A 14,057-nucleotide genomic window follows, 5' to 3' on the forward strand; every position below is an offset into this window, starting at 1 on the left:
ATTCCTTGAGCAACAGACTATGTTAAAGATCTCATACCTTCATCTAAAACATGAAGATAAAAAAAAATGACTCTGTGCCATTATGTTGTAACATGATTATGTTGCAAAAATTGTGATTTTTAAAAGTTTAAGATGGAGTCCGGAAGGTCAGGTGACCTCACTTCCACTATGCTAAAGGACAGCACAGATCAAAGACTTTTTTCTGGAAAAAAATGACTGCAGGGGTAACACCTGAGGAACAATGGGTTTCACCCTCCCAGACTTTCTTGTCTGAAGATGCAAATGTACCAAGCACCTGGAAACAATGGAAGGTCCAGGTGGCTCTGTGGAACCAGATCTCTGGACTTTGCAAATAAGAACAGGACAAAATGCTATTGACTTTTGGGTCCAGACAAATTAAACAGATTTTCTAATGGAAGACAGGTTGCAAGAGAGGAAACCAGCTGTTGCAGCCTGAAGGCAGGCTGTAAGAAGGGAACTCAGAGGTTGCAGCCTGAGAATAGGCAGTAAGGAGGACACCCAGCGGTTGCAGCTTCACGAGAGAGAGAGAGAGAGAGGACACCTGCTCTCGGAGGCCTGATATAGTAAAGGCTGCCAAGACTTGAACCTGTTTCGAAAGTTGAAGCTTGCGGAGAAGAAGACCAACAGGATCACCAGGAATCACCTTATTCCTGGACGTCTGGGTCAGAAGTGCTCGGGAAAGTGAGCAAAAAGGACACTGACTTTTGAAAAGGTCTGGGAGATCCAACCCATTGCTACTGGGAGAAGTCTGGGACTTTTAACCACAAAGGATTTTGCAACAAAAAGGACTGTGTAACATATAAGTGTGGTGTGGAGTTTTCAAGTATTTTAATAAGTAAAAAAAATACCTTTCTTTGTGATCTGGGGTATCGGCTACTTACAAAGTACTATGTAGTTAATGGGGATTTCTTTTAGTTTCGTTATAATAAAAATCCTAAAATGTGAGATCTTGTGTAATTCTTTAAATTGGTCTGGGCTTTCTTATTTCATATTTTTCATGTTAACAATCTCACTGAGGCTGTAACATGCGCATATTCATATACTGCAGCAATTCTCCGAAAAACATCTGCAACAAGGGCAAGATGTGTGCAATTGATTAGCCTCAGGATAGGCAGAAAGTGCACAATTTGCTGTTGCTGTTGTGCTGTCTGTGGGAAGCAGAGACGAAGACATGCTCTGCCAAGAGCAATAGCCAACTCAGACATGTTGCGTAACATGTTGCCCAGCTATGTCTTACACATTTAAAATCAGCCAGAGGTAAAGAAAAATGTCAATATAACCACTTCTTGCTCTGGCGAAGTCAGGCTGAAAATTTATCTTGCACTCATCACAAAGTCCAGCCAATGGTTGTTTAAGGCCACTGATGTGTGTCAGTTTAAACAAAGATGTTTATGAATGGTACTACTCCATCCTGCTCTTTAAGAGGGAATTGGGGTTATCGGGTGTGTCCCATCTTGTGTTTCCTGTATCAGATAGAGAATGTACAAAATGTGTTGTGTGGTTTTCAAAATGTTTGCAAATAATTAACAGCAGCAATATGTTGTTAAATAACCTAAAATTGGTCTTCCTTCTTTTAAAAAATTCAACCTTCCCATACAAATGAATAAGCCATCAACGTAACAGAGATAAAAACAGTCACTATCACTTTAAATGCTTGGTGTAATAGGGGTACTATATTAGTAATGTGGTCTCTTTTTCCACTTTTCCCCATCTTTCCCAATTCATTCTGAAAGTATTCTCATTTGTTGGAAAGGAGATGGCATATCTGAGTAATATAAAGAGTGAGTTAAACACGCACAAAAAGAATGCATCAAGTTTACACTAGGTTATGGAAGAAGGGGGGGAGATTTGTGTGTGTGACTTGACCTGAATTAAAACAATAGATAAGACTGTACCTCATGTAGGTGGTTTAACATTCTTGGTCATACAGGAGGGTGGACACCTGCCTCATCAGCCTGGACCAGGAGAAGGCTTTTGACAGAATATCGCACACCTACATGATGGACGTGCTTTCCAAAATGGGGTTTGGGGAGGGAATCTGCAATTGGATCAAACTGTTCTACACAAACATCAGCAGCGCAGTCTCAATCAATGGGTGGGAATCAGAAAGCTTCCCGATCCAATCTGGAGTCAGACAGGGCTGTCCTCTCTCCCCTGTCTTGTTTGTTTGCTGTATTGAACCCTTTGCTGAGTCTATTAGGAAGGATGCGAGCATAAGAGGGGTGACAATCCCAGGCAGTGGAGGCACTCAGGTTAAAACCTTCCTGTACATGGATGACGTCGCCGTCTTCTGCTCGGATCCGCTGTCTGTGCGCAGACTGATGAGCATCCGCAATCAGTTCGAACTGGCCTCGGGAGCCAAAGTTAACCACGGTAAGAGCGAGGCCATGTTCTTTGGGAACTGGCCTGACCGATCCTTTGTCCCCTTCACCGTCAGCTCAGACTACTTGAAGGTACTGGGGATATGGTTCGGAAGGGCTGGGGCATGCACCAAAACCTGGGAGGAGCGAGTAGCCAGGGTGCAACACAAGCTGAGCATGTGGTAGCAGCGTTCTCTCCCCATTGTGGGTAAGAACCTGGTCATCAGGTGCGAGGCACTTATGTTGTTGCTGTACATGGCGCAGGTCTGGCCCATACCCCACTCCTGCGCTGTGGCGGTCATCCGAGCCATTTTCCGCTTCATCTGGGGATCCAAAATGGACCAGGTCCGGAGGGACACGATGCTCAAACCTCTGGATAAGGGCGGGAAAAATGTACCCAACGTCGCCTTCATCCTGATGACTACCTTCGTGTGCGGCTGCATCAAGCTGTGTGTAGACCTCCAATACGCAAACTCCACGTGTCACTACGTGCTGAGGTTTTATCTGTCCCCGGTGTTGCGAGGGATGGGCCTGGTCACATTGCCGCGGAACGCTCCATCCAGTTGGACTGTGCCGTACCACCTGTCCTTCGTGGAGCAGTTTCTGCAGAAAAACACCGTTGACCACCAATCCATCAGGCAGTGGTCTGTAGGGAATGTCCTCAAGGCCCTACGGGAAAAGGAGATGGTGGATCATGTCGGATGGTTCCCCGAGCAGACCGCCAAAGTCATTTGGCGGAATGCCTCAATACCAGAACTTTCAAACAGGCACCAAGATGTAGCTTGGCTGGTGGTGAGAAGAGCCCTCCCCGTCAGATCCTTCCTGCACGCCCGAAGTCTCACCCCCTCCGCACAATGCCCTCGCGGTGGCTGTGGTGGGGAAGACACGGTTGCCCAGCTCCTTCTGAAATGTGTCTTTGCAAAGCAGGTATGGAAAGAAATGCAGTGATTTTTGTCGAGGTTCATCCCAATCAGCTCTGTAACACAGGAGTCTGTGCTCTACGGGTTGTTCCCAGGGATGCACACTGAGATAAACATCAACTGCTGCTGGAGGACTATCAATTCGGTGAAAGACGCCCTTTGGTCTGCCCGAAACTTGCTGGTCTTCCAGCGCAAACAGTTGTCCACGACTGAATATTGCACACTGGCACATTCCAAGGTCCAGGACTACGTGCTGAGGGACGCACTAAAGCTTGGGGCAGTCGCAGAAAAGGCTCAATGGGGAAAGACCACTGTGTAAGGTTCCCCCACCAAGCTGAACTGTGGGGCTGGATACATGGGAAACCCCTCGAACTGTATCGGGATAATTTTGTGTGCTGTAAAATGTAAAAATTTATATGGCATGACAAATGAAATGGAAGGGTTGTGAGGCAACTCACTCCTGTATTGAAGGAAACTGATCTCCTTTGCACTGTTTGTATTTTTTGGACTTGGTTTGAAACTGTTTGGTAATGTATTTTTTTACAGATTTTTATGAATAAAGTATATTTTGGAAATTAAAAAAAACATTCTTGGTCATTCATTCAGCTGACTCAAACAAATGAAAGCAGAGGCATTAGTGGTAAAGGCCTGCTTGGGTCCACAAAAAAAATCCGACCCAACCCCGACAGAACACATCCAACCCGAGCCCGACCCGGCCCGAGTCCTTCCATTTTGTCCCGCGCCCGACCTGACCCGACCATCAGTTAACTTACCTTCCGTTTTTCACTTTGTTGCTGATCTGCACAAGCTTAAAATTACTGTAACAAAATCACCTTTCAAGTCCAAAATTTAATTTAACATTGGAGCCACGTACCTATGATAGAACGTGTCCGACCCATCCCAACCCGAACGCCGGACCCGGAAGTGCAACCCAACCTGACCCAAACCCGACATGTCGTCGGGTCCCTTCTGGTTCGGGTCGGGTAGCCAGCCTTTAATTAGTGGTAACTTTGCAACTTCACACTCCTAGTCTGGAGCATGGTCTGCCAGCTGCACACATCTGAAATTTGGCCACATGCTACTCACGATGTACTAAACATTTAATATAGTGATTGGAAAGTTGATAGTTTTAAAAAATAAATAAAATAAGGAAAAACAGTAACATTTTGATCAACAAACCAACCAGACCAACATTTATCCAAAAGGTATTTCAGCTGTCATCCTTCTACATCCAACCCCACACCAGTTTACTGAGGCATGCTACCCCCTCGGGACTCAGTTTACAGAGACTCAGGCCTATTTTAACATGCCAAAATCAGGATTAACCGAGGCAGTATCAGCCTTAAATGGGGTTGGTGGCCTTACCACTCTGTTAATGCCAACACGACTGCCATCATTTTGAAAGGGGCCTTTCCTTGATGGAGGGGGTGCCCGCTCCACCTGGGTGCCCTCTCCCCCCCGTTCCAGGCATTAGGCCTTTTGATTATGCCCCATTGGAACCCTGATTACAGTTTTAAGGGATATATGGGCAGAACGCGTATCTTAAGAGGTAAATATAACAGCTTTTCCGAATGCAAATTTAAGATGCACTGTGCCATATTTATCTCACTACCTGTCACAATTTACTTGGAGCTGAAAAGAAAGTGGGGTGGGGGGGCAGGCAGAGAAGGGAAGGAATTTCAGACTGAAAGCCCAGAAGTATGGGTTTCCCACATGTCTTGACAAATTTAACGGCAGGACATTGTCTAATTTTTTTCAACTGATTTTCCACCCAACATCCAGCCTGATTGACAGGATATCTATTAGATTAGAGATACAGCACTGAAACAGGCCCTTCGGCCCACCGAGTCTGTGCCGAACATCAACCACCCATTTATACTAATCCTACACTAATCCCATATTCCTACCAAACATCCCCACCTGTCCCTATATTTCCCTACCACCTACCTATACTAGTGACAATTTATAATTGCCAATTTACCTATCAACCTGCAAGTCTTTTGGCTTGTGGGAGGAAACCGGAGCACCCGGAGAAAACCCACGCAGACACAGGGAGAACTTGCAAACTCCACACAGGCAGTACCCAGAATCGAACCCGGGTCCCTGGAGCTGTGAGGCTGCGGTGCTAACCACTGCGCCACTGTGCCGCCCTATCTGTCAGGCTGGAAAGCAGCTGGCCAGATAAGTATGACAGTGTGGGGGGAGAGGGGGTTGGCAGGAGGACTGAGGGAGGAGATTCAGACATCGTGGGGGGTGAGGGTTGGTTGGTTATGTGTGAAGGGCCAGTTGCGTGATATAAGCTTGTTTGGATGTGAGGGAAACACTTCTGCTGCCCACAGCCCAGAAGCTGTAAATGCTTCCCTTTACCAACTAGGATTCCCAGTCATCATATATTAAAAATAAAAATTAAGTTAAAATGGAGGCATCCAGCCTCCTTAAAATACTTTAATGGCCAACCCACTTCCTGAGAGTGAGTTAGTCGCACATTGATGGAAATTCATATGGAATCTTTTGCATCCAGGATATTGAAGATCACACTGTAACTTGACCCTCCTGATTCTTGCAGAAGAATCTTAGTGGCCTTTTGTTCTGAAAGTGCACCGTGAGGCCAAAGATAAATTGGTTTGTCTGTCGTGGTGTCCATTTATATGGCTGGACCTTGCCACTGTTCAAGGAGTCAATTGTCACTTTCCATTCTCAAATCCCATGAGGCTTTGACCAGAAAAGGCAACAATGTTTTGTCACTCAAGTGTCCAGATTTGAGCACTGGGTAAATCCTAGCTTGAGATTTTCAGTCACAAGGTTTCTTCCAGAAACAAAGAAATACATTAGAAGTGACAAACTACATCCATCACACGAGCTACAGGGAATAGATTAGATTAGATTAGAGATACAGCACTGAAACAGGCCCTTCGGCCCACCGAGTCTGTGCCGAACATCAACCACCCATTTATACTAATCCTACACTAATCCCATATTCCTACCAAACATCCCCACCTGTCCCTATATTTCCCTACCACCTACCTATACTAGGGACAATTTAGAATGGCCAATTTACCTAGCAACCTGCAAGTCTTTTGGCTTGTGGGAGGAAACCGGAGCACCCGGAGAAAACCCACGCAGACACAGGGAGAACTTGCAAACTCCACACAGGCAGTACCCGGAATTGAACCTGGGTCACTGGAGCTGTGAGGCTGCGGTGCTAACCACTGCGCCACTGTGCCGCCCTAGCCGAGTGGTATCAATGTATTTATTTTCTTATTACTCCCATTGGATAGCATGCCTCTGGCCACAAAGACCATTCCATGCCTCCATGATGGGTTTTCTGTCGTTTTGTTACTTTTTCATCCCAATCTATGCAAAGGCAGAAAACTTCTCAAAAGCATCTTTGAGCCTTTAAAAGCCTCCCAACTTCTTTGTCATCTCTGTTTGTCAACTGCTATATACAAATAAATGCACATTGGCAAAAACCCAAAACATTTTGAAAGTCATGCATTTGGTCACTGTGCTTTTTGCAGATTTTAGTACTGATTATGCAGGAGAAGCTGCTGTGAAATGTGAAGTGACAAGGCCAAATGGTCGCATTTCAAAGGCTTTTTTGGATTTATTACTTCTGCAAGAAAACTGGGGCGGCACAGTGGCGCAGTGGTTAGCACCGCAGCCTCACAGCTCCAGGGACCCGGGTTCGATTCCGGGTACTGCCTGTGTGGAGTTTGCAAGTTCTCCCTGTGTCTGTGTGGGTTTTCTCCGGGTGCTCCGGTTTCCTCCCACAAGCCAAAAGACTTGCAGGTTGATAGGTAAATTAGCCATTATAAATTGTCACTACTATAGGTAGGTGGTAGGGAAATATAGGGACAGGTGGGGATGTTTGGTAGGAATATGGGATTAGCGTAGGATTAGTATAAATGGGTGGTTGATGTTCGGCACAGACTCGGTGGGCCGAAGGGCCTGTTTCAGTGCTGTATCTCTAATCATAATCATAATCTATAATTTTCAAATCAGCATAATCACTTTAATTTTCATCAGTAGTTCTTTACGAGCTACATGCTTCTACAATTTCTCTCCCACCCCCAACGACCATAGTCACACTCCCTGAGCAAGGTAACAATGTTACAGGGAATGTATTCCAATGATATTCATGGGCCATATTCATAAGTTTTCGTCACCTAAGAATGCCTCCTCTGGGAAAGCATAACCTTCTGCTCTTTTACGGATATTTCCTGAAGAACAGCACCATCTTACTGTCCTGGAAAAAGTATTCAATGAAACGTCAGGAGCATCCCCATGAAGTTAAGGGCACAATCATCTTGACAACCTCTCTTACTCAGGTGTCTTATGAGTTCCCACTGCCCTAGAAAATACTGGATTCCCCACAGATAGGCATCTTAGAATTGGAGAATGCAGGGGCACAGAATCATTACTATCGGAGAGAAGTGGTTAAAGGAAGCACTTGCCTTTGCTGCCAACCTGATTATCTTGAGATTCTTTCAGCCTCAAAAGGAAATACATTTCCCTCAAATTGGTGGCTGGCTAACTACACAAGTCCAGTTGACAAGGTTACTTTTTTATCCATGCATCAGACTTTACCACAGAAATTTCTTTGGATCGGTTTAGCTCCAAGAGTTTGCGTAAGGCAAAAAGGATTTGGATAACACCTACCAAGCCTTTTGAGTTGATTCACCTGATGGTACCATATTCATTGAATTTTTATATTAGCTCTGACTTGTGATTATTTCTCCATCCAATAAGTAGCAGGAGCTGTGCTAATTTGGCAAGCTGAAGTTGAATGCACTGATTGTTAAGGCAACCCATACAGATTTGCAAAACTCCTTTTCCTGCAAATTTGATCCTTGTGATATGATCCACTGCTTAGCTTGGAGAAGACTGTGCAATTCTGGAAATGATAAACTGTTGGTAGAAAATGTAAGCACAATTCATGGGTGGGGGAGCATTGGAAATAATCCACAATGACAAGTTATGCAGATTTTGAAACGAGTCAAAAATAAGGATGGGTCTCTTGGAGACAGACTCTTAAAGTGATGTAAGCCTCAACTGACTAATTCAGAATGGAAGAATTGTAATACACATTCAGGGGCCAGAACCTAACACTGATGACTTTTCAAAGTGAGAAAAGTTAATTTGTTAATATTGTATGAACAGCTATCAATGATGGGAAGAAAATCTGTAATATATTTCCGATATTCACAGTCAAGGAAAGGGGAAACCACATGACTAATATGGTCTCAGTATGGCACCAAACTCTTGAAGGGACAGTGTCCAATTTTTTTGAATGATCCTATTTAAATGATGACCTCTCTTCATTGGGGAATGTGAATGAATGAGGAAAAGTTGGAATTACTGCTATTTTGTTCATCTGTGAGCCTGCATAACTTTTTACACTGATACCTGCATACTAAATTCTGCTTTCTGCTAAATTCACTAACTATATTGGCTGTGAGGAAAATTTCATGAGAACAGAAGTTATATTGACTTGTAATCCAGCTTCTTTCTGGATAAAATAACTATTCTTAGTGCAGGCAGAATCAGTGACAAGTTGGCACCATTAACTCACCATTCTTTTTCTATGGGAATTGAGTAGGTGAGTTGGTTAGGCTGCTGATTTATTCATGGTCATCATTTGTGCCACTCTACAAGTGGCTGACAGAAGGTAGTTCTCAGTATTTGATACAACCCTGCCTGTCCTTCTTTGTCTTCAGTTGGAATGGCATGTTATTATGTTGCACACCCTAGGATGTCACTGAAAGATACCCATCAAGGACAGCCAATCTTTGAATGTCAATTGAGTCTACACTCATGATGTCTGTCTTTCTATCTATGAGTAATTGAGCATCCAGTACTGTAATGTTGGAGCATCTGTGAGGTCTTTTTTTCATTCTGAGCACAGTTTCCCTGAATCTATAACCGCACCAAAACAGCACTTTAAGACTCCTGGAGTGTTTCTGCATTAGTTCTGCTCACAGTCCACAGTTTAGAAGAGGATTATCATCATTTTGATGAGAGAACTTGGCTTAAAAATGTAGCATAATGTACAAGCAATACAAAACACTTTTCTGACACAAGTTACGACAGCTTGAGGCAAATTGCAGCATTGCTTCACAAGGGCAAAGGCTCTATTATTAGCTTTGCGAGGTAGCAATGCCCTTTTAAAACCGTAAAATGGTCGCAGAATTTTTTCTCAAATGAACGCCTTTTTATGTACATTTTCCACAAAACTGGGCCAATTTTCACCCAGGCTATTGCTTGTAAGTAAGTTTAGTTTTGTCTGTGTATGTGGCAGTATGTATTTGTGTACATATCACCAACAAGCTAAGCAGATAACTTCGACAAGTGCACAACGCACTTTGTTCACTGTTACAAACCACTAACTTCTTGAGTCCAACAGACATTGTCCTAATTTACAATCCCAATAAAGAAACACTGCAATGCAGAGATAAAATTGCTTCATTGTCAAGAATGCTCACCTTTGCCATCTGGGCCTGAACTCCACTGGCTTTGAGAGATGCCACTGCCTTCTGTGCAGCTGCTGGGCTGTCAAAATCTACGAAGCCATAGCCTGTAAAAAACAGTTACATTATCAGCACCAGGTATGTGCAATGCATCGAACAGCAGTGAACTGTGACAAAGAAACCACTTGTTCGACCCAGGATCAGATTAAAACGAAAACAACATTAGCCTTTCCAAAATTCTGCTCTCATTCTTCCAGAACTATATCCTGTCTATGTTGAAGGTATATATGGAGCTGAGTAAAGGAACCAATCTCATCAAAAGAGGCTTTGTTTGCTGGGCAGATATAGAGGCACCCTAATGATGATGCAATGGTTGTAAACCCTAATTTCATTAATTGGCAATATAAATTTGGCTGTGACCTTATTCTGTCAGTATTCTTTAACTTAATGGTTTTAATAGAAAAAAAAATCCTCATTGTGCATTTATGTAGTGGCACAGTATTTTTCTTTATCTTTCCTTTTATGCTGGACTTCTTGAATCAGTCACTGCACACGAGCTGAATAAGTGGGGAAAATCACCACGGCCAGGGTTTTATCCTGGCGACAGGGTCTCGACGCCCGGAAAAAATGACGGCAAGAACCCCGCGTCGCCTGTTCTGTGGGAGGTCTGTCGAATCTAGTGCCAATGAGGCACTTAAGTGGACAGTGGCGGCCCTTCCATGGCATCAAGGACCCCGGCGATGGAAATCCTGCCCTAGGAGAGCTGCCAGCCAATCAAAGACCGGCAGCTTTTTAGCTGAGCAGCAACACTGCGGAGCTGGTGGCTGCTACCAGTGGAGCACCTACCTGAGGCCCAGTAGCGGTGCTGGACTCAGGCCACATGTAGGTCAGGGTGGGAGGGGTCTCGCGGGGTGTGGTGTAGGGGGGGTCAGTAGCATGGGCAGATGGGTGGCTCTCAGCAGAGCCCCCCCCTTACAGCTTCCCGATGTCAGGTCCCTCACTCAGGCACTAAGTGCCTTTTAACAAGGGAATCCTCCCCATCCCGGAGCCGGGAAGTAGCCCATGCTGTGACAGGGCAGCCCACCGCATGGTTAATTGTGGCGGCGGTGGGATGATGCTCTGAACTGGGCATTCATTGCCCAGTTAAGGGCCTCAGTTGATGGCCGTTAACAGGCCTTCCCACCCCAGACTGAATTTTGGTGGAGGCAGGAAGGTGGTGGGTTCCACCCCGCCACCAACCCATCCGATTTTATGCTTTCCCCACCTCCAAAGCCGGTGCTGGGGAGAGCTTAAAAGTTCCCCCATGTGTGGCGTGAACAGGAAGTAAGAAGCAGCTACGCAGGGGACAGATTATTTTTTAAATCTGTCATAGGGGAGGCGGTGGCGCAGTGGTATTGTCACTGGACTAGTAACCCAGAGACCCAGGGTATTGCTCTGGGGACATGGATTCAAATCCCACCACAGCAGAAGGTGGAATTTGAATTCAATTAATAAATCTGGAATTAAAAAGCTAGTCTAATGATGGCCATGAAACCATTGTCGATTGTTGTAAGAAACAATTCCCTTTAGGGAAGGAAATCTGCTGTCCTGACCTGGGAATGGCCTACATGTGACTCCAGACCCACAGCAATGTGGTTGACTCTTACATGCCCTCTGAAATGGCCTAGCAAGCCACTCAGTTGTATCTAACCACTACAAAGTCAATAAAAAGGAATGAAACCGGATGGACCACCCGGCATCGATCTAGGCACTGGAAACGACAACGGCAAGCCCAGCCCTGTCGACCCTGCAAAGTCCTCCTTACTAACATCTGGGGGCTTGTGCCAAAGTTGGGAGAGCTGTCCCACAGACTAGTCAAGCAACAGCCTGGCATAGTCATACTCACGGAATCATACCAGACAGACAATGTCCTAGACACTGCCATCACCATCCCCGGGTATGTCCTGTCCCACCAGCAGGACAGACCCACCAGAGGTGGCGGCACAGTGCTATACAAGCAGGGAGGGAGTTGCTGGGAGTCCTCAACATCGACTCTGGACCCCATGAAGTCTCATGGCATCAGATCAAACATAAACAAGGAAACCTCCTGCTGATTACCACCTACCGCCCTCCCTCAGCTGATGAGTCAGTATTCCTCCATGTTGAACAGCACTTGGATGAAGCACTGAGGATGGCGAGGGCACAGAATGTACTCTGGGTGGGGGACTTCAATGTCCATCACCAAGAGTGGCTCGGTAGCACCACTACGAACCAAACTGGCCGAGTCCTAAAGGACATATCTGCTAGACTGGGTATGCGGCAGGTGGTGAGGGAACCAACAAAAGGGGAAAACATTCTTGACCTTGACCTCACCAATCTGCCTGCCGCAGATGCATCTGTCCATGACAGTATTGGTAGGAGTGACCACTGCACAGTCCTTGTGGAGACGAAGTCCCACCTTCACATTGAGGATACCCTCCAGTGTGCTGTTAGGCACTACCACCGTGCTAAATGGGATTGATTTCAAACAGATCTAGCAATGCAAAACTGGGCATCCATGAGGCGCTGTGGGCCATCAGCAGCAGCAGAATTGTACTCAACCACAATCTATAACCTCATGGCCCGGCATATCCCCCACTCTACCATTACCATCAAGCCAGGAGACCAATCCTGGTTCAATGAAGAGTGCAGGAGGGCATGCCAGGAGCAGCACCAGGCATACCTCAAAATGAGGTGTCAACCTGGTGAAGCTACAACCCAGGACCATCTGTGTGCCAAACTGCGTAAGCAGCATGCGATAGACAGAGTTAAGCGATCTCATAACCAACGGATCAGATCTAAACTTTGCAGTCCTGCCACATCCAGCCGTGAATGGTGGTGGACAATTAAACAACTAACTGGAGGAGCTGGCTCCACAAATATCCCCATCCTCAATGATGGGGGAGCCCAGCACATCAGTGCGAAAGATAAGGCTGAAGCATTTGCAACAATCTTTAGCCAGAAGTGCCAAGTTCATGATCCATCTCGGCCTCCTCCTGAAGTCCCCAGCATCACAGATGCCAGACGTCAGCCAATTTGATTCACTCCACTGAAATCAAGAAACGACTGAAGGCACTGGATACTGCAAAGGCTATGGGCCCTGACAATATTCCAGCAATAGTACTGAAGACCTGTGCTCCAGAACTTTCCACGCCCCTAGCCAAGCTGTTCCAGTACAGCTACAACACTGGCATCTACCCTGCAATGTGGAAAATTGCCCAGGTATGTCCTGTACACAAAAAGTAGGACAAGTCCAACCCGGCCAATTATCGCCCCATCAGCCTACTCTCAATCATCAGTAAAGTGATGGAAGGTGTCATCAACAGTGCCATCAAGCGGCACTTGCTTAGCAATAACCTGTTCAGTGATGCTCAGTTTGGGTTCCGCCAGGGCCACTCAGCTCCTGACCTCATTACAGCCTTGGTTCAAACATGGACAAAAGAGCTGAACTCAAGAGGTGAGGTGAGAGTGACTGCCCTTGACATCCAGACGGCATTTGACCGAGTATGGCATCAAGGAACCTTAGCAAAACTAAGGTCAATGGGAATCAGAGGAAAACCCTCTGCTGGCTGGAGTCATACCTAGCGCAAAGGAAGATGGTTGTGGTTGTTGGAGGTCAATCATCTGAGCTCCAGGACATCACTGCAGGAGTTCCTCAGGGTAGTGTCCTAGGCCCAACCATCTTCAGCTGCTTCATCAATGACCTTTCTTCAATCATAAGGTCAGAAGTGGGGATGTTCACTGATGATTGCACAATGTTCAGCACCATTCGTGACTCCTCAGATACTGAAACAGACCGTGTAGAAATGCAGCAAGACCTGGACAATATCCAGGCTTGGGCTATTAAGTGGCAAGTAACATTCGCGTCACAAGTGCCAGGCAATCACCATCTCCAACAAGAGTGAGTCTAACCATCTCCCCTTGACCTTCAATGGCATTACCATCGCTGAATCCCCCACTATCAACATCCTAAGGGCTACCATTGGCCAGAAACTAAACTGGAGTAGCCATATAAATACCGTGGTTACAAGAGCAGGTCAGAGGTTAGGAATCCTGCGGCGAGTAACTCACCTCCTGACTCCCCAAAGCCTGTCCACCATCTACAAGGCACAAGTCAGCAGCGTGATGGAATACGCTCCACTTGCCTGGATGTGTGCAGCTCCAACAACACAAAAGAAGCTCGACACCATCCAGGACAAGCTGCCCGCTTGATTGGCACCCCATCTACAAACATTCACTCCCTCCACCACCAACGCACAGTGGCAGCAGTG

At 45.9% G+C, this 14,057-nt stretch overlaps 1 protein-coding gene across 8 annotated transcripts in view; it reads right to left on the reverse strand.

The window, feature by feature from the left end:
• The window catches only part of LOC137384908 (RNA-binding motif, single-stranded-interacting protein 3), a 1,676,909-nt gene that overhangs the window by 426,962 nt on the left and 1,235,890 nt on the right, over positions 1 to 14,057 (reverse strand). For all 8 annotated transcript variants that reach the window (XM_068059619.1, XM_068059634.1, XM_068059609.1 and 5 more), the window contains one exon: positions 9,784 to 9,875. In XM_068059619.1, coding sequence (XP_067915720.1) covers positions 9,784 to 9,875 — 92 coding nt within the window. The remainder of the gene's footprint in view (positions 1 to 9,783; positions 9,876 to 14,057) is intronic.

This window comes from Heterodontus francisci, chromosome 2 (genome assembly GCF_036365525.1).
Source record: "Heterodontus francisci isolate sHetFra1 chromosome 2, sHetFra1.hap1, whole genome shotgun sequence".
Taxonomy (NCBI): domain Eukaryota; kingdom Metazoa; phylum Chordata; class Chondrichthyes; order Heterodontiformes; family Heterodontidae; genus Heterodontus; species Heterodontus francisci.